We start from the raw sequence: 25,692 nt of genomic DNA, 5'->3' as shown, positions 1-25,692 counted from the left end.
TGCTATACTGGTTAAATAATCACTGCCTGGCATGTGTTCGAAAATACACCTTGATAATAACAAACAGGCACATGAACAAGTACTGCATCTCTTCTTAAAATACTCTGTTAAAAATATGTTATGAGACTTAAGGCATAAAAGAACCACAATCACAAATTGCTTTATCAAAACACAAGAAACAAGCTATTGTTTCCCACAGCGCTTCATTACTTATCATGGGAATTATCAGCTTATACAATAAATCATCTTGTATTTTGAGAGAGCATTTGGCTTCACCGGACAGGCTAATTGTTATGGATATTTCAGCACTTAATATACAAAGCTTTTAGATGTCACTTGAGGATATAGTGAGATGAGATCACATACTTTCTCATGGCTAGATTTTTCTCCTGGTTCTCTGGGCATGAATTACATCAGTGATATTATTTTAGTCTAAAATGTATGTTTACAGCCTCCAAACATCAGTGATGTCTTATTATTTATTATTATTTTTTTGCAATTTCTACTTTTAATGTTCACTGTGATTTTGGATACGAACACCAATTTTTTTTTTTTCAAATATAAACATTTAAGTAATAAAAAAAAGATTTATGTGTGGATATTTGTGATATCAACTGCCCTAAACTACACATTTTCTGCTGTCAATATCAACTAGCAATATAGCACAACAATGACCACTAACTGTTTAGTGGTAGTATTGTATTGTTTTTATATTAATTTTCTCCATAGGCATTTCAATTACTAACTAGCGCTAAGATTAATCCAACGATTTTGCAGCTCCTGATTGGTTTGGTTCAAATGTCCTTTGCAATAAACAAAATCACTTTTAGTCTGTCCTCTATTGTCTTCTTTAATCTAGTACAGTATCTAGAGAACATCATCCCACACTCATTCTGTATCGATCCTCCCTTTTTTTGTGAGATATAACTGGTGTTGTCATCCCAAACTTGAAGTGATCCTGCAGATTTAAATAATTACATGTATCTTACATCTCCCTTTTGAAGAAAATGTGTTGGAGAGATTTTTTCCCCTGTCAGCTTCAGTTCCAGCAGGTTTCAAAAAAGCCTTTCCAGTCTGGATATCATCCTCGACATAGCACTGAGACAGTTCCCCACAGGTAGTTAATGACCTCTTCCTTTCTGTTGTTTCAATCTTCTCAATTTGAACAGTCAACCATGAATGGCTTTGCATGTGATACTGTCTGCAGTAATATCCTTAAGCAATTTGCATCACTGACACAGTTCGCTTCTGGTTCACCTCTTACTGAAAGTGGTAGTAGTTTTTTCAATAACACGATCCCTCCAGCCCTTCTTACAAGAGGTGTTCCCCAGGGATCTGTTCTTCATCCTCACCTTTTTGTAAACTGACAAAACATCTACTATATAATAATAAAATGTTGTCAGTTTGCAAACAACACATATCTTGTTTGCAGTTAAATGTATTTTGATACAATACATGGCTACTTTTGAATTGTTGTACTATAGTATGCACATCTATCAACAGAGGCTAACAGCATTATGTTAACCCGCATAAAATGTTATGCTCTTGTTGATCTTGCCCCACAGTACTTGCTGATCTACTCTTATACTGTGCCTTGAGTATCAGCCACAGTCATACTCATTTATACTTAAGTGAAATCCATTTAAATGAGTTTTATAGTTGGAGCCAAATGTCTTTATTATGGTTGGATTGCTTATTTAATGCAAACAATATAACGTCAGAGAAACGTCTGGATAATAAAAGAGGTTTCGCCATTTGTCTGAGTGCTTTTCAGCAGTTGTAGGGCTTCATCATTCAGAGTGATTATATCAGGATTGGTGGCCTCATCCCTTGATGATGAATTAAATACAGGAGCCAGTCGGTGAGGCTTTGAAACACTCCAACTTCACAGTGTCCTGTTTTCCCACAGGCCTTCCCTGGTAATGATTCACTCACCACTCATGTGATTCTTCTAACTCTCCTCCATTGCCTCACTGGCCCTCTCTTCCCCCCCCCCATAAACCTCTTGATTGTGTATGTAACTGAACCCCAGTGGAAGTGCAATGGACCAGCTCCAAAGGCTTCTATCTTCCCTCCCTCTCTCCTCTGACATCCTTTCTTTTTTGTTTTCTGGTGTTCTCTCCCACATGATCTCCCATCTTCCACCAGAAGTCCCCCCCCCACCCACCACAATCTATCATTCTCCTTTTCCATTTCCTTCTTTGGTGAAAATGCTGAAAAAGAGAAGTGTTGAGAGGGAGCGGATTTGGCCACGTGTTTATTTTAAGTTCTTATGCCTAGTCAAGGCGAAGAAATAGCACACTCAGCACGTTTGCACATAAACACACCCATCTAGAGGCACAAGGTAACCCTGAATAAGACTGTAGACGTAGTGGATACTAGTAGGCTCTTAGTCAATTAAATGTCTTTGACAATTGGTTTAATTTATAAAATATCAACAGACAATAAACCATTTTTTTTTACATTTAAACAAAAGAAAATAGATTTTTTTACCACACCTCAAACTTACAAAGCATGAATCATTTTAATTAAGAAAACCACATTAGCCAATTCTTTCTCTCTTGGGTTAGGGTTAGTAATTATACACTTGTATAAAAAAAAAAAAAACACAAGGTGAAACTAGTAAAAGTGGCATCAATAAAATAACAATACTTAATGGTTCAATTTGACAAAGTTTGACAACATGCATACTATAACTGTTGACATACACAAATATTGTTTCTTTCATTCACTCTTAACACGGAGGAGACTGTAATTATGAAATTATGACTGTAGAAGTAATAATGAATTATCAAACAATTTAAAAACAGGAATTGAACAAGAAATAATATGTAGTTTGCAAATATACAATGTAATGTGTGCTGTATCTTGAAGTTTTTGTGCTTTTATATATATTATTCAAGCTATAGTAGTGCAAATGCAAGTCTGTCTTCCACCTGTATACAAAATACATTTCAAACCTCATTTTCCCACATATCTCTGGACTGCAGAAAGATTTCAGCTGGTATTATTTCTGACATTACTATTCCTTTTGGAAGACTCCCACTGAAATGAATGCATACATGTGCAATGCATCAAAAGTTGTTTGATGCTGAAGTTCTGCTAAGAAAGACAAGAGGTTTTAGTGAAGTTCTAGAAAAAAATGCTAACTAACTACAGAAGTCACACACATTTGTGTGACTTATGGTGTGTGAATGCTTAGATGTTCAGCTTTGGGTGGCTGCTTCTCAAAGTGTTACTTTCATTGTTCCCAAAACTAAAAATCAGTCCTGCCTTCATTCATGTACACTTTGATTGGCACAGACTGTTTGGAACAATTCTACATGGGCGTTCAGTCACTTCCAACAGAACACCAAAACTTTGACCTTTTAGTGTTTATGAAGGAATCTGCTTAAGTTCTTTCACAGGCTGTAAACACAGACTACATCCACCCATTAATGACCATTACCAACCTAATGACAGTTCTGGCTGGCCAGGAAAAATAAAGATGGGAATAACTAGTAGGTAGATCAGATATTTTTATCTGTGCATGGAGACCTACACATTTATGGAGTGTTGTTTCTGGATTGTGCAGTGGATGGACTGCAGTTGGAACTCCGCATCGCGTGGCTTTAACAACTCAACAGCAGTCTTTGGTGCATCTTTTACTGGTCTTAAACCAGTAAGCCTATTATTTGAGTATTTTGATGAAACTCAGACAATTGTGTGTGGGGGCAGATTGCTGGTTTGCTGGAATCTCAAACAGCAGTACCAGCATAGGCATCTCTTTAGATGTGAAGTTCTCATGTGAGGGCACAGCAGTGTAAAATAGACGTGTGAATATGTATGCATGTATATGGGAAGGCAAAGTGTGTGGATAGGGGTTGCGTTCTATAAGCTGCCATTGCAGTTGCGACAGAGTATCTCATCTTGGTCAGGGAAGAAGCCAGCACCCACCAGCGACACGGAGCATCGAGAGCAGGAGAAGCACGGCTGGTGCCATTGCCGTTCCTCAAACGAAATGTACTTTCCTCCACCAAAACCTAAAAGGAAATAAAAAAACATGTAAGATCTCTGTGACATTTCAGGTGAGTTCATCACATCACGCCAAAACTAGGGATGCACTGGTTGACCATCCATAAATCGGAAACCAAAATGACGTCCTTGCACATTTTACCTGTAATAGGTTTTTTGCAGGCTTCACACTTCTTAGCGTACAGATTCCCAAAACATTTGAGGCAGTATGGGCTGTCATCACGGGAGGTGAAGTGCTGGCCAGCTAGTTGGACTTTACAGCTTGTGCACACAAAGCACTCCTTATGCCATGGCTCATCCCTATAGGTCACACCACCTTTAGCCAAGGCCTGAGGTGAAGAGAGTTCATCAGAGACACAAGCGGTAACCTGTCAGCATGAGCTTCTGTATACTTGACCTAAATAAAGCTACCTGGAAAAAGGTATGATAGTCAAATGTATTCATTTACAATTGTTTGTTATACATGAGTGAATTTACTAGTTTCCAGCAATTGCGGTTGGATAGTTTTAAATAGATTGTTAAATGATTGATAATATTAGAGTGTCAAATTACATATTAGAATGAATTGTGGAGGATCATGTGACCCTGAAGAATGGCATAATGGCTTCTAAAAATTCAGTAATGCCATCCAAGGAATACATTTTATTTTATAATAAATTAAAATAGCATACTATTACTGTTTTTACTGTATTTTTTATCAAATAAATGCAGCCTTAGTGAGCACAAGGGTCTTTAAAAACAACAAAAACAAACATCTTATCTATTCAATTTTAAATTCTTAAATTTTACATTTAATAGAATTGCAGCTTTACTTAATTGATTTAAAACACAGCTATTATATAGATGTGTTTGGTTGTTGTGTTGTGTGTTGTTTTTCTGAGCGGCCTGTAATAAATGAATAAAATTTATTTTCTTTTTTTTGTATTTCAGAGAAGTAAAGAGCCAAGACTGCAAACAGATGGTGGTGTAATTGTAATGTTGAAATTGACAGCCAGAGTTAACCAGTGACCAGCAAGACTTCTGATATGCAACAGGAAGGAGAGATGATGTCAGAATTCTGACTTTTTGTGGAGCGAATGTGTGTGTGTGGACTGATGAATAACACATGGTTATGTATTTCAGGCAGAGAAGCTTGTAAAACCACCACTGACCTGTTTACATTGGGTACAGCGTGGTGCGAACTTGTTCTCATAGCAGGTTACACAATAGTGGTCATCTTTATCTGGGATAAATGACTTGGAGCCTATTGGTTGTTGACAGCTGTTGCAAATGAAACATCCCTCATGCCATGTGGAGCCGGCATACTCAAGCTTCCTGGATCCTGAGAGAGAGAGAGAGAGAGAGGAAAGGAAGCCTTTAAAATAAGGCTAATACGTTTCCTTGTTTTCGACTGCTGCTCAGACCACGTTACCACAAACTTACACTTCTGGCTGTTATCAAAGCTAGACTATGATCAAGATACTGAAATATTTTCTCCAAACTACAAGAAAGACTTTAAAACAAAGGCCATGATGGATAGTATTTTTTGGGAAGTCGTGGCCTAATGGTTAGAGTGTCGGACTCCCAATCAAAGGGTTGTGAGTTCGAGTCTCGGGCCGGACGGAATTGTGGGTGGGGGTAGTGCATGAACAGCTCTCTCTCCACCTTCAATACCACGACTTAGGTGCCCTTGAGCAAGGCATCGAACCCCTTACTGCTCCCCGGGCGTCGCAGCATAAATGGCTGCCCACTGAGAGTCTTGCCACCTGTTCGACCACCATTGCATTATCTCCTTGTAGGACCTGCTGATGAGCAAGTCACCAACAGTCACTTTACCCGGTTGGACTTCATGTTTCTTAAGCGATCTCACGAGATTTACACTTTACCCAGATCAAAAGACTTCTTAAAGAGGCCCCGCTGCCAAAATTTACTTTACATAAAAGCTTTACATAGAGAGCAAAAGAAAAAAGTTTGCAATCCACTGAATAACAAAATAAATTTTGAAGAAATATCAAGTTACAGCAAGGCTGTCTTGCTCAAGTTCAAGACTCACCCCAAAATATATATATAACGTTCATCAAAGCAAAGTATTAACCACGAAACGGAGCCCTCCATCCTTTCTCCTTCCCTTGTCATCTGCACATCACAAACAAAGGTCCTTACCACTAACAATGTGTTACATGCATGAACTGGGACTTTTGTTTTTGGAGGTTGTAATACAGCTTGATTTGTTCACTAGATTTATCTGTGAAAATAACAGCTACAAATTTTAAATGGCAGAAGCCACTGGATTTACATTTCCAGGACGAAATAAAAGTACTTGCAAAATAAATGTTAAAATTACAATTTTTTTGATACACCTCATCATAGCTGCTTTCTCATTGCCATGATACTCAGTGCACAACTTTGCCATCTAAAGCTGACTTATATCCGGTATGCAAATAAATTTCAGGAGGAAGATCAATCAAGATTCAGTATTCAAATAATATGACAACATCACATTCGGTTACATTGTCAGTGCTGAAAATTCTAACAGTGCTTAACATCTACACAAACCAAGTAGACCAACACACCTGAGACTAAAATTGTTAACAAAATGGCAGTAGATTACAGTTCAAAAGTTTGTGGACATTAACATTCTCTTATGTTCACCAAGACTGTGACGGTGAAGCTGAATTTACAGCAGCCATTACCCTGGTCCTTTAGAAATCATTCATGCTGATTCGTGCTCAACGTTGGAAACAGTTGTGCTGCTTAATATTTTTGTGGAATGCATTTCAGGATACTTTAATGAATAGAAATCTCAAAAGAACACGAAATCACTTTTAATCCATTTAATGCATCTTTGCTGAAACCACACCGATCTTACTGACCCCAAACTTGTGAAGAGTAGTGTGAGTGGTAGTTAAATTAAAAACAAACTCTAACCACAACTCTAACTGAATTTATGGAAAATCAATGCCTGGCAGGAATTTAGAAAAATACATAAAAGGACTTTCAACGCAGGGCTCACTTTGCAAGCGAAACATACGTAACTTCTTGGACTTCTTTACTTCTTGGTTACCTGCATTTCAGAGGGATGCAGCCTTGCTGAAATAGTTTACTGGCTTATCTCCTCGTATCATCAGATGCTTGGATGGCAGCCATGCACAATGATTTGGCTGAGAGACAGTAAACCAGGCTGACTGGCAATTATTTTGTCACATTTAACCTGGTCCTCACTGCTCAACACCTCCTCACTTCTCTCTCTCTCTCTCTCCATTTTGGTCATGCTGTTGGTACTGTTTGGCAGAACTTTCCCCCTTTCTCGGTTTTGGCTCCTCCATGTTTGTGAATCTAACTTTACCTGCATACCTATGGCCATGTCAAGCTGTCTTTTTCAGACTTGCAGTCTTACACAACAAAAATGAGCACAAACTGAAGGAACTGTGCCAGATTGCGAAGGGACTAGATCTGAGACCAGTCTGAACAAGAGTTGTTGGGTAATGACTGATGAGGTGTGCTGAAGTCATTCATACCAGGCATGACAGTTTTATCGCAGGCCACACATTTGGAGGAGAATTCATTGCAGTAGCAGTCGTTGCACAGAAGAGCATCGTCCTGGCTGGTGAAGGGCTCGTCTGCCAGCGAACGGTCACAGCGGAAACAGCGGAAGCAGTGCTCGTGGTAGTGACGGTCCTCGTAAAATAGCTCCTGAAGCACACGGACACAACACCGAGATGTTATGAACATTTTAAAGATAGAGGTCATGCACAAATCATGTTGTATGACCTTCTTTCGTCAGTGGAACACAAGAGGAAAATTGCTGAAGAATGTACTTTTGTTTTCCACAGAAGAAAGTAAGTCATAGGGGTTTGTAGTGTCACAAGAGTAAATCATGACACATTTTTAAAGTGAAATCTCTCTTTAACCAAGAGGTTTTCAATACAAACATGAACTAACAGCGGATGGTGCACTGGGGTCTCCATATAATAATATTAAACAATTGTGGTTAATGTTAAAGACAAGTTGACATACCAACAGATTTGCTGTGTTTATGAGAAAGAAAAAGCCAAAATAGGCAACAAATTAAACCGCTTTTCCTCGATCCCAAGTTCATTTCTGATTAAGATCTCAAGTAATGGCAATTCAGCCTCTCAAATGCTAGCACATGTGCATCTAGTTATAAGTGTCTCTGTGGAGAACATGGCGCCTGGGTCAACTCCTCATGTAAAATATGTAAACGCATAGTAATAAGACAGGGAGGGTGAAATTTATGGCCTGTGGTGGAAATGGCCAAGACAAACAGTGACTTAATTTAGCATCTGCTGTCCCTTATTGTCAATAATTCACCAGACTCTTTGTGTGTAAGCGCATTAACTTTGCGATTTCCTGTGGGGAGTTTACTACAGTGGTAAATGAACTGCATTGTTTGGTTTTATTTCATTTTGAAGGGATTAGTTACCCTTGAAATGGGAAGGATTAAAGACTCAAATGTTAATATTTTGCCTTAGGTTTTTAACATTGTTGCCCTTACTGAAGTTGAATGACATTTCTAATTGGACAATAAATGCCTCTCTCAAAAGAACTGCCAAATGGACAGTTTCAGCCTGAAACCACATTAAAATGCTTTTACAGTGTAACTGAGCCTCAAATTGTTCCAACCACCGTGGATATGATCCTGTAAAATCAACATTTTGCTGTAATAAGTAAACCAGACACTATTTGCACGGCTTTTCAGGGAATAATTTGATCTCGGTTGTTAGGCAAATTAGTTATGTTGACTAACAGAAAGAAAGATCTGAAAGTGTGATCTGTGTCATTGACCTTTTTGTATGCAAATTTTCATCAAAATGCGGTCGCATCTTAGAGCAACAGTCCATATTTCTTTACATTGTATTTCAAAGAGCTGCCTAAACATTCTGCAAAAATATCTTCTTTTGTGTTCGACAAAGGAAATAAAGTAATAAAGGTTTGGAATGACACAAGGGTGAGTAAATTAGAAGAACTATCTCTTTAATAAACGCTACTCACTCTTGAATCATGGCCAATCAGCTCTTTGCACTCATCACAGGTGTTGGCGAAGAGGCTGTCGTAGCAAGGGATGCAGTAAGGGTTGTCCTCCGCCTGGATGTACTTCCTGCCGTATAAGGACTCCTTGCAGTTGTCACAGTCAAAGCGCTCGCTCATGTTGCTCCTGATCCGAGTCAGTCCCTGTAACACACATTCAGAAAGGTGAGCCTTCAAGTCATGGCTACATCGCGCCGAGAGACACAGTCACACACTAACAAACACAAACAGGCTGATCTGTCATGAAGCACTGTGTAAAACGTCTATTAAGTTTTATAGCTCTGTAATGATAGCTGGGAAATGAGAGGAAGGAATCAGGAAATTTAGCCAGCGCACAACTCTGTGCTGCATGTGACGTGGCAGCTGTAGCGGAGCCCACTTTTAGACATTTCTAAGTTTGACCCCCACTTTTTGAGAGATGATCACTGTGTTTTAAAAGCTTTGTTTGCTTGGCAACGGAGCAAATACCCATGTTTCTCAATGTTTTTTTTTACTCCGTAGCAAGATAAAAGATCAAAGCCTTTTTTCCCCAAAAATGTTGTCTGCGTCTTGCTTTTGCATGAAAGAGAACGACACCTTAATATAGCTAGCCTTTTACATAATCAGGCGAACATTACATCAGAATTTTATATTCACAAACCAGAATTATAGATGAATGATTATTAATAAATTTAAAGTTATTCATGAGCCCAACTTTTCAAACCATTGCTAACACATATGACTTAATAGGCTAAATAAATAAATGTGACTTACAGGCATTTTCCTCTTTATTATAGGTTCATCAAAATTCCTTTAGATTATAAATATCGGAAATAATTCCGATAGTTCAATTCTCACTAATAACTAGTTGCTTATTAGCATGCCTATTATTAACATATTGCCTGTTTATTAGTGTTTATAAAGTACATACTGTATAATGCATGACATCCATAATCCTACCCAATACCCTAAACTTAACAACTACCTTATAACCTATTAATAAACAGCAAATTAGGAGTTAGTTGAGGCAAAGGTCATAGTTAATGGTTAGTTAATAGCGAGAATTGGACCTTAAAATAAAGTGTGACCTAAATATCTAACCCTGAATTTCTCACTTAGTCATCCACGTGCCGAAAAAAAGAGAGACCCCTCACTGCCTGATAGATAAAAGGCCTGCGAGATCACAGAGGTAAGACTATATTCTTGACTGTTGGAGGTCTGTGCATTTGTATGCTTCACAAGCAAATATTTGTGAAGTAAACACTTCTACCTTGGATGTGCAGACCACCTAGGGAGATTGTTTAGAGAACCGCAAATGTGACAAGGACTCTTCGTTTAATTTTTTTGGAAAGAACAAGCACTGATCCCAAAACAACATCAGATGCACTAGGGGAGTACGGATCAGATTTGTTCACATTCGGTACAATAACATACCCCACGTTCACAATGCGAGGTGTTAAAACCAAAACCAAAACTGACAGTGTAATAAAAACACCAGCTTGACCTTAACATGAGCATACGGCTCTGCAAATAATATTGTTACAGCATTGCGGCAACGCTATCAGGTTGCCAAAACATTACCGAAATGTTGGAGGAAAGCCTTATGATAAATGATAGGCCTTCCTAGCAGAGATGAGCTCAGTGTATCAGTTTCAACCCAGCTAATAATAATAATCAACCACCACTGAAATGATGAATCTATTTGCATTTCCTGCCTTACACACGGCCACAGGAAGGGTGTAATCACAGGATGCCAGATAAAAGATATCATCTTTTCGCTTTCCCCTGGCATGACAAAAGGCTTAAATGATCGTGGGTGTGAAAGGCTAAAATAAAAAAAACCGCAACACACCTTCCGAAGCTTCATAAATAATCAGCTGACGCTCTTTTACTATGATGATACCACTTACCCTCAGCTGAGAGCTGCTTCAAAAGCTTCTTCGCCTTGGCTCTGCTCTGCTCGTAAATTAGGGAGTGTTAATGTTAAAGGCTCCTCTGGCCTGAGGCTGCCCCTGGTTTACATCATTACAGACCTGCGTTTGAGGGAATATGAACCTTCTTCGTTCCCATCAAGACTATCATGGTTCTGTATTTCTTGCAGCTTGATGACATCATCACACATTTATTGGCCTTTTTTAGTCAAATGTACATTTAAAAAGCAAATTTGCTTTTAAAATATATTATGGCTTTTTAGAGATAAGGCAATATTCATTCAGGATGTAAAATGTCATGTGTGACTCTCCAAAAACCTATACATATGAATTAAAATACTTCTCACGCTGAAAATATATTTAAAAACTTTTTTAAAGATAATGAATTATTTTAAAATGTGCACACTCACATATTCAAGGTGTAAGAAAACAGTATTATTACTTGATGGTTGCACCACTTAATATTTATTTATTTTAAACTTGATTTTTCCTTCATTTATTTATTTACTTATTTATTATTTTAGCAATGTTTATACTGTTTATATGATAATGTTTTTATTTTGAATTAGCTTATTATTTAAAAAAATTGTTTTAATTTTACTTTAATTTTTTTTGTTGTAATTTTATGTGCTTTTGACATTTTATTATCTGTTTTATTTTTATTATTCAATTATTTATATATATATATATATATATATATATATATATATATATATATATATATATATATATATATATATATATATATAAAAGTTAATATAAATATCTTACTCAAACAAATCACTCAAAACACAAGAATATAAACTGCAAAGAATAATTAGGAAGTTACCTCTATAACTCATAATTTTTTTCCATTTTTTTCCATCAATACGATTGTTTTAACAGAAATACAAAAAATCCTAAAACTGGGCATATAAATGTAACACGTTGTAAAAAAAGAAGTCATGGAGGTCTGATAAACATATTTTAAATGTACATGAAGAAAATGCATTGCTTATAATGAGAGTCAGCAGATCTAAGCATCTCTGTTCTTTGATTTAGCAAGCATATGCTAAATGTCACATTAAATTTCATCTAAACACAAGACAGGATGTTGGAAGGATCACCAACAGCACATTGAAGGCCTCATCGTTCACCCAAGTAACGTCAACAATAGCCTTTCTGCAGCCTGACTACAAGTGTGTTTACAGTCTCTGGGGAGACGTGAGCTTCAGTTAGAATAACTCTCCTCCTGGTAATCATTAAAGATGAGGTAGGACCCAGTCCTTCACTGTATGGAGGGAAATATTGTTCCAGCTATGACAATATATAAATACTTATTTAGTCAAGGATGGGCTTTGTTATTACTTCCTTTTTGTGCTGAGTTTTCTAAAACATCTTATGAGAGCAACAAATGGAAGCAACATGAGAGTAAATGGGCAATTTGGACTAAAGTGGAGAGCATGATGTCATCAGTGACCCCAGGGCAAGACGTCCAGAAGCTGGAAAAAAATGAAATGAGACCTCTCCCTTTACTTATAAAGTTAGAGCTGGCTGTGGTTGACAGCTAACGTGATATTCTGTACAGAACCACGAGGAACCTTCTGACACACTGCAGTTGAAAGTGTAAGCAGGAATTTCCTCTTCTTTGTGTTTTATGAATGATCAACTGGACTGTGGTAAAATACTGTAAGCAAAACAGTCCTTAAAGGTTGACGATGTCAAACAAAACACCATGACCCATCAGCTCTGTTTATTTCATCTAGTCTGGAAAATATCACTGCTTTCAGACAAACCATTGGCATATATCTTCAAGTTCATGTACATGTACTTCATGGAAAATGTGTTTTCTTTCTTTCTGTCACAGTTTTCTGTCTTTCGGTCACTGTCTTCTGTGAGTGTTGTGTTTGTTTAGTGCCATGTGCTTTTGTCTCTTTTCTTACCTGTGTTTCTCCCTTGCTCCCGGACTCATTTACCTTCACTCTGCACACCTGTCTCTCAATCACACAAACAGCTGTTGCTCATTGTCATGGACTATATATTCTCGTCACACACTACTCTGTCTGGCTGAATTTTATGTCTTATGTTTAATGTTATCTGCTAATCGTTGCTACTGTAAACCGTGTTTCTAGTTCTTGCATTTCAGCTTGTTCTCTGTTATTCGTTTCTGTTTTGTTTTTGCCCTGTTGGCCTTTTTGTTCTCTTTTGTTAAAAAGTTATATTTCCCTGCATTTGGACCCAGACCCTGTTTCTTCCTCTGCACGTCCTACCGTGCCGTGACACTTTCATTCTTAGGTCTATCTATCTATCTATCTATCTATCTATCTATCTACACATACACAAAAGTATTATGTTTCAAAAACTGAAATTGTCTACCCTGGAAAAAATCTGGGATTTTTTTTTTCAGTTCACCTGAAATAGAATTATTTTGCTTACAAATATTACATGTGAATAGTCTTGCAATGAATTTTATTTATTATATATTTACTAACCATTACTTAAAAGTCAGCTTGTGAAATTTCTGGTCTCTTGTCTAATAATTTGGATGATATTTTGCTTTATCCATATTGTTGTTGCAGTTCCCTTATTAGCTAACATACTAAGAACCTAACATACTTCAACCATTTTACTGCTGCTGATTGCCTGGTGATAGTGAACATTCTGAGATGAAATGCAGCTTTGTGGCTTCCCGCATAGACAGTTGCCACATCCTGTGTCTTTGGTCACTTTCAATGCTGTCAGGTCACCTTCCTGCACTAATATGAAGGAAATAAGAGACTTTAGGCCAGCTCTTAAATATTTCACAGCAGCTATCTTGTTGACTTATGGTCCTATCTGTATATGAAGGACATGGCGGTCCTTCTCAGAACAGTTTGTGAGATTCTTGGGGAATGACAAGGTCACAATAGCATGTTTGTCTAACTTCAGAGAGGCAAGACTGAAAGGGAGCAAAGCAGTAGGGGCACGCAAACTCCCTTCCCACTGCAGTTTCATAGACAACAGCACTAATCCTCTGACCAAACTCCTATCATGCTCCGCTTCACTTTAAACGAGCCGGCTGTGCCTCAAGCTGGGAAACTGACCCGGACCCTTCCTGTTCCAGAGCTTGGCCTGTCAAACGTCTGTCTACCTGGGCAACAGGAGGCAATGGCTACTTGCCACCACACTATAACAGCCCAAAACCTACTTTTACCGTGTATCATCAGACAGTGTTGCCAACGAATTAAATATTCTGTCAATGGAATAACATCCTGTCCTGTGTCAAGGATTCCATTGCAGAATAGATCCTGTCAGACTGTCATGATTTGTCACATTATTTCAGGCTTGTGGCTAATGTGATGAAGGTAATATTCTCTGTTAGATATGAGAAAAGAGTAGTATGTTCTGTTTATGTACAATGTAGCTTTTATAAACCTTAAGGGCAAAACAGAGTGATAAATGGCGGGTTGAACCACAAAGATTTATAAATTGAACTGGCGAGTGAAAATGCAGCACATGGGTAAACGGAGAGCACCATGCTGAGATCAGTCTGCCATTGAAGCAGCTCCAGGCACAGCGATAGCTCTGGATTTGATTTACAGTCAGCAGAAAAAACACCACCATCAGATACCGCTGTATATCATCTGAGGCTAAGGAAGCTACAGCGTATGTCCAATGGCAACATAGCAATTAATAATATATTTGTATATATATCTACAATACAAACACATATTTTAATGTACTAAACAAAAAAGGTATTTTAAATTGCAATAATATTTTACATTAGCAGTTTTTACTGTTTAACCTCGTCTTAGCCGGAATTCTTACATTTCAAAAATGTATTTTGCCCCCAATTTTTTTGCATAACAAAATACAGAGATAGTCTATCACTAATCGTACAGTAAACTGACAAGTGCTAACTTGAAGACAGTGGAGTACATTGACTCCATATTGAATTTCCGAGAACAGACACTCTTGGCAAATCCAAGAGTGCGAAAATTAAGAGCCAACAGGTTCCAGAAACAAGATGGAGGTGATGTCTGCCTGACAAAACGCTTAAGTTTCTGTTGTAAAGTCACGGTATCAATTTAATATGAGAAAGCTGTGGTGGAGAAGATTGCTTGGATTGCACTTGGTATTGCCTTTTAGGATTTTCTCTTGCCACATCAGATAAGCCAAAAACAACCGAGAGGGGGAGGAAAGAGCGAGTCTTATCGGAGGAAGCAGAGAGGCAATTGCCGATGAAGAGGAGATAACATTCAAAAACAAATCTGAGCGCTTGCTCTCGCTTATTCACGCATTATCTTTATCGGAGTATTCGATGCATGACAGATGACACATAAGATTAATCTCCACCTACATTAGGTATTTTTATACAGTACAGTTCATAAAATAGCTTATCTTGATCACTGAAATAACTAGATCTGGTAGCTACAATTACTATGTAGATTTTCAACCAATTATTAATTTACAATTATTATTTAATTTATTTATTTACATCAGCCATTTTCTTTTAATCTCTGGACCACTGATTCGATTTTCTGCCTATTGGTAATGGTTGGGCTGAAATTAGGCCTTTGTTGTTTACTCTCCCTGGAGAGGATGCCTTGACAGTGTTAGTAAATGATCTGTTCGACTGCCACCACAGAGTTTGAAACCTACACATTTTCTCTAGTGTGACAGTGATAACAGTTTACAGGCACAGCCATGTGAAGCAGACGTCACTGAACAGAATGACCATCATCAGCAAATAATCCACACTGAGACAGCTTTGCAAAGGTTTGATGTAAACCAGACAACAACCCGTATAAACAAATGCTCTTTCTTTCTAACCCTTGTTATGGACCCAAAGTATTATTTACCACTGCAAAAGATTAAGTCACTACTAGCCTCAATGAAGCAAGAAGGCAGGTATTATTGCGTAACTGATCAGTATGGATCTGTTTGTTCATTTCTGAGCCTCTTCTATTTTAGTGCATGTTAGAGAAAGGAAAAAAGCCAGAAGAACAGAAATACACCAGGGCTAACATGTAATTTCCAATGAGCCCTTGAAACACAGCCTTTTGCTGCATGAGGATGGCAAAGTCAGCTTCACCTCGTAAACTTCAAATATAAGCACCTGCTTTGGGAGCTAACATAGTAAAGGCCCGGAGATGGAGGACTTTTTGTTTTATTCTAAATTACAGCTCTGTATGAGCGATGCATTAAGCCAAAGTGGGGAAAAAATTAAACAAAAAAAAGACACAATAAAACAGCTTGGTAATACAAAAAAATCATCAGACACAATGCTAAGTAGTTTCTGTGGTGGTTGCAATAGTGTTGTGTTCTGAGTTTGTTTTTGTTTTTTTAGTAGTCTGATTGTTTAGTAGTCTGTGATTATTTATTTATTTATTTAGTGTGGTTTATTATCTACTGTACTTTATGCAAAATTATAGGCAAAACGTATGCATACATACACTATTGTTCAAAAGTTTGGAAATTAATACTTATTCAGCAATGATACATTCAATTTATCAAAGTGACAATTTTTTTTTATAATAATGCAGCCTTGGTGAGCATAAGACTTTTTAACAACATTAACAAATCATAGGGACCACAAACTTTTTAATGGTAGTGTTATTGGGTGTATATTTTCCGGGGGTATGATGATTGATAAGTACTGAATAGGTACTATTGCACAATGACAATCATATTTACTGTATATACCATGATTTTTATTACTTCATAAAATGCTATGAAATAAATATAGTGACACTTTTTGTTAGTGCTTCTACCACTGTAGAAGGCATTTCATCTGCTTCTGGTCTGCTTCTGCTCAAGCTACTGCCCCAGGAAAAGGTGAAAATAGAGGTAGATTTATTCATCATCTGTATTTATATCCATGTAGCTGGTAAAAAAGGGGACGTGCCTACATATTTCTTTCTGTGTAAGGAGAGTCAAAGGGGAAAACCTGCCATACATTACAGTTTAACATCTGCTTTCAATTGACAGAAGTATGCAGTTGACTTTAGAGTGCCAAAGTAGGTTTCGGAGATTCTCTGCCGAAGGAATGCAGGAAATGCTGTCTTTTCTTCACTTTCTGTGGTATTTGCCAAGTACTTCAGAGGAAAGAAGAATACAAATATAGAAATTGACAGTTAAAAGGACAGACTGGGGTGAATAGAAAAACTTAAAACTAGAAGGTTTGTATGGTTTGAGTTAAATCAGGTCAAGGAGTCCAAGACAAACCAGAGAAAGACCTGGTGAATTAAATGTTCACAGCTTTGTTGCATTAAAAGAAGGAGAGAAGGAGGGCAAAATGAGAGCAGGGAGGGAGTCAGGACAAGGAGGAGTCTTTAAGCTGGGGTGAAGATGACTACGGTTGGGATATTGATTGGGGAGGGGTGTTCAAAGGATAATGAAAGACAGTAAGGAGGAGGCAGTTAGTATATTATTGCTTCCAGAACAAACACACAAAATTGTAATCTCACGAGCCTGCTAGCTTTTCTGTTTCCCAATGGCTACGTGGAGTAGAAATTATGACCAAACATTGTCGTGGGCATCACTGTCTTCCATGTGGTATCAACCTTCTGTAACTGAATGCGCCTTTGCTTTAATGTTTGAGAACTGTAACCTTAAGTCAAATAAAATCAGGTGAATATCAACACAAGCATTTATAAAGCAATGATGTGAAAGAGAGGCAGTGAAAGGAAAAGGAAAGGGAGAATAAGGAAAGGAAAGGGAAATAAAAGACGAAACATGGGAAAGGGAAAAATAAAAGGGGAAAGGCAAATTTAAGGAAAGAGAAAAGCAGAGGTAAAAGAATGTAAATGTGATATCAGTAGTTGAAGGAAAGATAAATCCAGAAGGTAAAAGAAAATGGGAAAGGTCAATTGTAAAGGGGAAAGTAAGTAAACTGAAAAGCAAAGGGAAAGGAAAGGAAAAAGAGAGAGGAAGGTAAAGGAAAAAAAATTGGAAAGGAAAAGGAATACATGGAATGGCACAGGAAAATGGAAATGAAAAAAGAAAGCAAAAAAATCAAATAGCAAAATCAGTAACTTTCTCATTGAAGCTGCATTTCACTTGACTTAAATAGGACCAACTTTAAGATGATCATTCATCAGATGTGAAGTGTGGACACTGGATGGCTGGATGCTGCCCGTCCCGCTCTGTACATTCCTAGAACAACCCTACGATTAGAGCAAAGTGCTGCAGAGGGTTGGCAATGCTACACGTCAGATGTCTGGCCTCGTTCTTCTCCATGCCGAGTACAAAATAAAGACACAGAAAGGTGGTCTGGCAAACACAAGGGGCAATTGTAAAACATTTCCTTGGGCTAAGGGTGGGCTCCTAAATTTCACTGGTGGTTTTTCAACATGCTATAGCAGAGGGCTTTTTAACCTCTGGAACACTTGCCTTGATCAGATGTCTTATGATGCTGATGGAAACTGCTCTTAAGCACACTGCTTCATCCTCAACATGACAAATTATTTACAATGGTTAGAATAATGGCTGGTGAGGTAGATTGAGCGTAACATTCAAATTTGACTTTCCAAACCCGGTTCATAAGGTTGCCAAATGACTGAGAAACGGTTCATTGATTAAACAAAAGTATAACTGAGGAGTCCAAACTCATCCAATTACCAAGAATTTAATGTATAACTCTTTTACGTAATTTCTTGCTCTTTTCCACCTCAAATGTTTGACATATTTCTGAGAACCCAAGTTTGCTCCAGTAATTTCTCAACAAAGTTGATATGCTCTGATCTGTTTGATGTTAGAAAAACAATGAGAACAGTGGGAACATATGGTGGAACAGTGGGAACACATTTTCCACTGCGTGGTACAGATCACCGCGGCTCTGTATGGCACGACACGGCTCGGTTTGTATTTCGTCTGCAGTTTAGTACCATGTTAGAGTGGGCGGGATTATTCAAATGTAATTTTTGTTGTGCCGGCTCTACTACTTCGACTCCTTTTTAATTCCACATCGTTTCATCAAGCTCTCGCTGGATCCACTCCTCTGCTATCAACGAGAGGAACATCTATACTTCCTCAAAAGACGAAACAACCATTTTTGGTTGTTAAAAAAAGTGTGCTTTTTCAAAACAGTTGTGTTCGATCTTTCACTGGCTGTGCTGGTTTAAATCTAGCAGTTCTATGTCGTAAGTCCAGTGACACAGTTAGTGGCGATTCTCTTTGGCCAATCAGTGATCAGCAGAGTTTACGCATCACGTTTTGGTAACGGTACGGATCTGTTGGAACCTCAACCGAGGTGGTGCTGAAAAAAGTACCAGGTACCATACACAGTGGAAAACCCCCCACAAGTTAACCGTACTGAAACATACCATGCCGTACCATGAAGTGGAAAAGCGCCAATAGTTGAATAGTGATTAGTTGAGTCTATTTGTGATTTTTCTTCAAGTGCCATAACATAGCAGGCTGTGAGGTGGTTCAAGGCCTTTCCTATTTGCTTTTTTTGTTCATACTTCTCTCTGCTAGTCACAACTGCTATGTTTTGGCATTAGAGTGTGGCCTGTTAGGTCTAGTCTCCAAGGTTTTTGGTGCTTTCTCCTACATTCCTTCTCATGTCAACACAAAGCAAATGAGCTGATAGTGCTGTACTTTGCTTTTCACACTTCCATGTCTAGTGTAGAGAATAGGCTGAAAATACACGCTTGTTAAATTGTGTTTTTTCGGTTTTGCATTTAAACAATTTCTGTGATTTATTTCTCTCAGAATTGGCTCTGTTTGTGTGGCCGTGAGTTTACGTGCTTAGTTGAGGAAACACCTTTGTGCATTATAAGTGCATTTGAAAAAGCAACACACTGAACATCTTCCCTTATAATGGCAGCGTCACTGTAACATTTCAAATAACTTCCTTTTGTGATCTGATGTGGCTTATTGTCACAGAATGAGGCAGAAAATATATTCTGTACTGTAAAAAGCCTATTTCGATTTGCAGTGGATTATAATTATAATTACACTTAATTATTATGAAAATACCTGGTATGGCTTGGAACACTGATAATTACATTGTTGGAATCAAGTGTTTATTGCCTTCATGTTTGGTCAATCAGAACTTTTCTATATTATTTTCAGTGTTGCCATCTAATTTTCAGTGTAAGTTGCTAAAGGCAGGTCAATTTGTTGCTAAAAGTTACTAAATGACATTGTAAAGCTGCATCACTGCATAGAATACACAATCAGATTGCTCAAATCTCAGCAAAAATGTTTTTGATTTCATTCAGATTTATTCATAAAAATAATTCAAATACATACTACATATTTAAATATAATGTATATATGATATACTTTTAAATACAACATTGAATTATTGAACACTTACAAATTTTTTAACTATTACATTTGTTGTAATTTCTTATTAGCTATTGAACTATACAACTACATTCTAAATCACAGTTTTAAACAGTATTCTATAAGTAGTTAGTGTGCTACACTCTAAGAAAGGTCTGTAAAAACAAGGCACAATATACTGTAACATGAAGAAATTTTCCATATTGATTCTTCACAGGTTTTTTAACCTGCATTGTGCATTGTGTTTTGCGTTTTCGGGTTCCAGGGTTACATCTTAACATAATATCCTGGCCGAAAATTAGCAGTATGTATAAGCTACAAACAAGGTGTATCATAAATGAACAATTATTGAAAAAATTACAACTACCAACTTAATTGACATAATGTGTGTACTGCTAGGTAGGGCTGCGCATTTAATCGCATGAGATTGTCAAGCTAGGCGATATCACATTCGAATGTTGCTTAATTTTCATTGAACTACGGCTCTATGGGTATATTGAATAGCTACTACTAATCAAGGGACCGGCTTTACTGACGAGATGCACATGAAAGATATGCACACCAAAAATTTGAATATAGTAAAACAGTAATATTGTGAAATATTTAAAAATGATTTTTTTAAATCTTTTTTTAAATTTTGAATCTTAATTTTTAATCTTTCCTATTTTAATATATTTTAAAAAATTTAATTTATTCATAAAGCATTTTTTTTTTAATTCCAGCCTTCAGTCACATGATCATTCTAATATGCTGATTTGGTGCTCTGGTAGATCATACTGACACCAAACCTTTGAATGGTGGTCTATATTACATTATACATACCTGTATTAATTTGTTTCATAATCTTTGACTAAAGCAACAGTATTAATAAAATATTTTTTTATTAGTGGTGGAATAGGCCATTTTAACTATAGACCTTTTGTTATGGGTTAATTATGTTAAATAATTTAGAACTCCAGTTGGCCATATTACTGGAAAGTGCCTTTTATCTTTGGTCCAAAATGTGCATTCACACAGCCATCATTTCACCACTGAAGTATTGTGACTCTGACAAACTCTGACATTTGACATCATCTGAAGTTCTCAGGAATTTAATTATGTCATGGAGGTCCTCTCTGATCCTTATTTCTGTGCCTATAAAAAATAGATTTTATCTGTATTAATAATAGATTTGCTTAACAAATGTTTCCATTCATGGCAAGCATCCTAAATGAAAGGAATGTCGTTCTGCTTGTAGCGCTTGTAATAATTATGAGTTTAGCACAGCTCAGTATAAGAGAACATGCTCCCTTTCACATAAGGCATGACAGTGTGTTTAAGCAGGAGGTCTTTGTCTCGCGTTGTCTTTTAATAAAAATGCAATATTTTAGCAAGGTCAGCTTGAACAGAATTAGCGCAGCAGCGGTTTGTGAGACTAGCTGAGAAATCAACTCTCAAAAAACAAAGACACATATTTGATTCATATAATAATAAAGCCGGACTGAGTCAAATACAATGTCTTCTGAAATACAATGTCAAATACAACTTCTTGTAGAGTCAAAAACTGTCTTGACTATTCACTAAGAATATTTCACCCCACAATTAAAATTCTGAGATTATTTACCCTAATGTTGTTTTAAATCGATATGACCATCTTTGGAGCAAAACATTTGATATCTTAAAGAATATTCATTCAGATTTCTTATTTAACAACAAATTCATAATAGCCATAAAACAAACAAACACACATATACATATACATATATATATACATACACACCAATGTTCCCTCTAATTTTTTTCAGCACTGAGCAAATTATTTTTTTTCTGAGCGCACATTTCAGTACTGTGAGCAATTCGCTATCGCACGACCTACCGAAAATGACTACGAGCCTGTGTTAGCCAAAGAGATGACAGCAAATGCATCAATATATTTACAAGGTTGATATTTATTCAATATCCTTTATAATGGTAGGACTTTGGGAAGATTTTAATGATGGTGTTTTACCAGTCAGTTTAGTTGAACTTAAAGGATCTTTGGTTGATTAGGTTTCAATAAGGTTTAGAGAGGTTATTATGACTGGTTCACTGGTTATTATGACTGATAATGATATATAAAAAAAATAAAAGAATCCAAGATATTTAGTCATTTCTCAGCAGGTAAAACATTTAAGTGGAACTTCAATGAAAGAAAAATGCGAATGCAGTGCTTGACAATAATAGGCCTATTAAATTGACATGGTGTAAATTTTCCTAAAGGTAGCCTATATAAACAATTTAAAAACTGCAACAAACTAGTGCAACACACTAGGTAACAAAACATGTTATTTGAATGTCATTGAGGATGATAGGCCTATCTGGCTATGTGGCTCATCTTGTCTGCAGGCCTATAGAAGACACATCTCTCCAAAGAACAGCATCTGAAAAACAGGTTAACCAAAAGAGAAACATCATTTCTCTTCAAAACACAAAATCATTTTTACATTAAACAACTGCAAATATACTAAAACAGAATTAACCTACATGATTCAATGACTAAACATAATTATGTCAAAATGTTGTTGCAGTAATCAAGATCACTTTGATCTATATTAGGCCTAATAGGTCTAATTGAAAATATTGGAAATAAATTTCTACCTCAAATCTTCTCTCGTCTGTCTTTGTCCCCTTTCCAGTGGTTGTAGACCTTGTCAAGGTCTATAGGACCCTCTTTTTGCCTTGATTTAATTCTCATCAGTTGATCCAAATGGAAAACTTCAAGGCGGTTGCGCGATTTTGTCTTAATGGCATTCATTAGACTGAAACCGCGTTCACAGTCGGCGCTGGATGCTTGGAATGTGCCACAAATGTCAAGAAGTTTTGCCAGATCTGGAAAATGCTCACTTTTCAGCGACCAGGTTACAATCTCAGAAAAAGATCTGAGCAGTCCGATTTTCCTTTTTTCATTAACCATGAACTTGAATTCGTTGTATTGTTGACAAATGCGCCCCGGGACCGAATCGTCTGCTTCATCCATAAGCGCTTCAAACTTCTTCGCCAGACTGGTCACGTCATTCAGCCCATGATCAAATTCACCAGCTGCATGATCCAACGTGTCCGGCTCAAACGCAGCCCACTCTTTGAGCTCATTTTCAGGGAAGCGGGCATCCAAGTGCTCACAAACTTTATGGACAAACAGAAGAATGTCCCGTGTGTTCACTGCACTCTCACTTTCCAAAACTGTGAGCGCTCGTTTTCCCCAGTGAACTCGCTCTCCTAAATATTGCGCTCTTAGTTTCTGTATTTTCGCTCTTGCAATGCAGTGCCCATCCATGACCGTAAGATTACTGCGCTGTAAGCAGGTGCACAGCTGAGCGAGTTCCTCAAGCACTTCTGCTAGCACAGTGATTGCAAATTTGTACTTGGTGTCGGTTAGTTTTCTATGACAGTATTTCGCAATGGGGTCAGAGTCGGCATCTTTTGCACAGTATTCGGTCAACGCGCTGAAATTTCGCAAAAAAGCGTGCACAGCTTGGTAGCGTGACAGCCAACGCACTTCATTCAAGGTCTAAAAGACAGCGAATCCACTTCTAAAACCTCTGCCATCTCTGTGAATTTGGCTTTCTTCACAGATGATCTACAAAACATGGAGTATACTGTCCGGAGTAGCGTTTCTACCTCTTTCATTATAGGGACATCTTTCCATGCGTCATCGATTCCTAAGTCCTCCCTATGGGCCACGCAGTGTTGCTCAGTCAGGTGGGGTACCTGACGCTTCAGTAAAGCAGCTACTCCTTTATGTCTGCCTAACATGACAGAAGCACCATCTGAAGTAAACATGACCATTTTGTTCATGTCTAGCGCATGGTCTGCGTAGAACTTGGTAATGGCATCAAGGATGTTTTCTGCAGTGCATCCTGAAAGCTGAATGATTCCAGCAAAAACTGTCTTGTAATCAGTTTGCTCCCGAAACTTAATGTAAAGCACAAGCATCTTATGCACTGAGATATCGGTACTTTCATCCACAATTAGTGTGTGGACACGAGCATTTCTTATGCTGCTTATCATCTCAGTCTGCACAACTGAGTTGATGCATTCCACAAATTCAAAAGCATAATTTTTGCTTCTCCAACTCTGAGGTAGGTCGACGTATTTTGCCATGTGATCGTGTATATCCTGAACTGATAACATGGACATGTTGGTGTTAATTGCTAGCATCACATTGTCGATCAATATTTTTATTTGTTCAGGGTCGGATCGTGCTCTCTGAATCCGTCTCTCTCGGGATTCATTAGTTTCGGTGAGAATTTTATCAATAGAGTTCCCATGTCTAAGTCTTAATGTTTTCAATGCGTCTACATGGACTTTCTGTGTCAGATGACGCTTAAGGTAATCAAGCTTCCACTCGGACCAATGTTTCCCCCGAGCGAACTCTCCTTTCACTTTGGCCTCCGAGCAGAATTTGCAGATCACGCCACTCCTTTCTTCATATGTAAATATGTCTGACAGTTTTATCCTACCTGGACCATCTTTTGTGTCAGTTTGGACTATTTCATCTAGCCACTCACGTTTAAACGTTAGGCAGGCCTTTTTTTGGGGCACCTGCTCTGCCTTTCTCTTCGCCATGTTAGCCTACTGTATGACTGCTGGGGCACGCCAAGAGTAACCTAGGATACTTGTATGTAAACATTCTAACGTACATCCGGCTTGGTTGTCACATCTCAGTATTTTAAATGTTTATTACATCGCCTTGATGCACAGATGTTTAACCCCTGGAAAAAAAAAATTGTTTGTGCAGTCTAAAAATGTGCGCGGTCTGAAAAATCTATTGCGCGACTACTTCGACTGGCCTGCGCGGCCGCGCACGCGCGCAGCTTAGAGGGAACATTGATACACACACACATTCAATTTGGGAACAATATGAAGGTGAGTAAATGATGACATTGTATTAGAAATTGCTACAATTTTTTAAGGCAATGTCTTTAGGATAAAAGATTTTAGGCTTGTGAGAACTAAATGTTTGTCTTCTGTTTTACCATATTTTATCTAAAGATTAGCAGTGCAGCAGGAAACAGACATATTCTCTCTCTTTGTCTCTGGCAAAGGCAAGCTGACGGAAAGGGAAAAACTCATAGTGCCAAAACATGAAGGGATCCTGCTTAAATGGGAAGCATCCAGCATGACTTGCCATCAGAAGTCATTCCAGGATATTATGTATTTATTTTTCTATCATCCGTTTATGATTCTTCTCCTTGGCAACATGTAAACAGTGCCCTGCCTCCACAGACCAGTAAAATACCCAGCACTGTTGTCTGCTTTCATCATGCGAGTTGTATAGGCATCTCTCTCTGTCTCTCTCTCGCTCTCTCTCTCTCTCTCACACACACACACACACACACACACACACACACACACACACACACTCACAATCACACACACACAATCAGTTCGATTTGGTGAACTGGTTCAAGAAGATCCGGTTAAATCGAATGATTCATTCGCGAACCGGATATCACTACTATATGAC

At 37.7% G+C, this 25,692-nt stretch overlaps 1 protein-coding gene across 1 annotated transcript in view; it reads right to left on the bottom strand.

Moving 5' to 3' along the window:
• Positions 1 to 2,402: 2,402 nt before the first annotated feature.
• LOC113059182 (four and a half LIM domains protein 3-like) overlaps positions 2,403 to 25,692 on the bottom strand; it is a 38,442-nt gene continuing 15,152 nt past the window's right edge. Inside the window, exons 2-6 of the mRNA XM_026227482.1 lie at positions 9,007 to 9,186; positions 7,512 to 7,686; positions 5,166 to 5,335; positions 4,157 to 4,343; positions 2,403 to 4,022 (exon numbers count right to left, since the gene is read on the bottom strand). Of these exons, the coding sequence (XP_026083267.1) occupies positions 3,871 to 4,022; positions 4,157 to 4,343; positions 5,166 to 5,335; positions 7,512 to 7,686; positions 9,007 to 9,162 (840 nt within the window). The 5' untranslated portion in view covers positions 9,163 to 9,186 and the 3' untranslated portion in view covers positions 2,403 to 3,870. The remainder of the gene's footprint in view (positions 4,023 to 4,156; positions 4,344 to 5,165; positions 5,336 to 7,511; positions 7,687 to 9,006; positions 9,187 to 25,692) is intronic.

This window comes from Carassius auratus, chromosome 41 (assembly GCF_003368295.1).
Source record: "Carassius auratus strain Wakin chromosome 41, ASM336829v1, whole genome shotgun sequence".
Classification (NCBI taxonomy): domain Eukaryota; kingdom Metazoa; phylum Chordata; class Actinopteri; order Cypriniformes; family Cyprinidae; genus Carassius; species Carassius auratus.
This window is presented reverse-complemented; position numbering and strand designations above follow the sequence as displayed.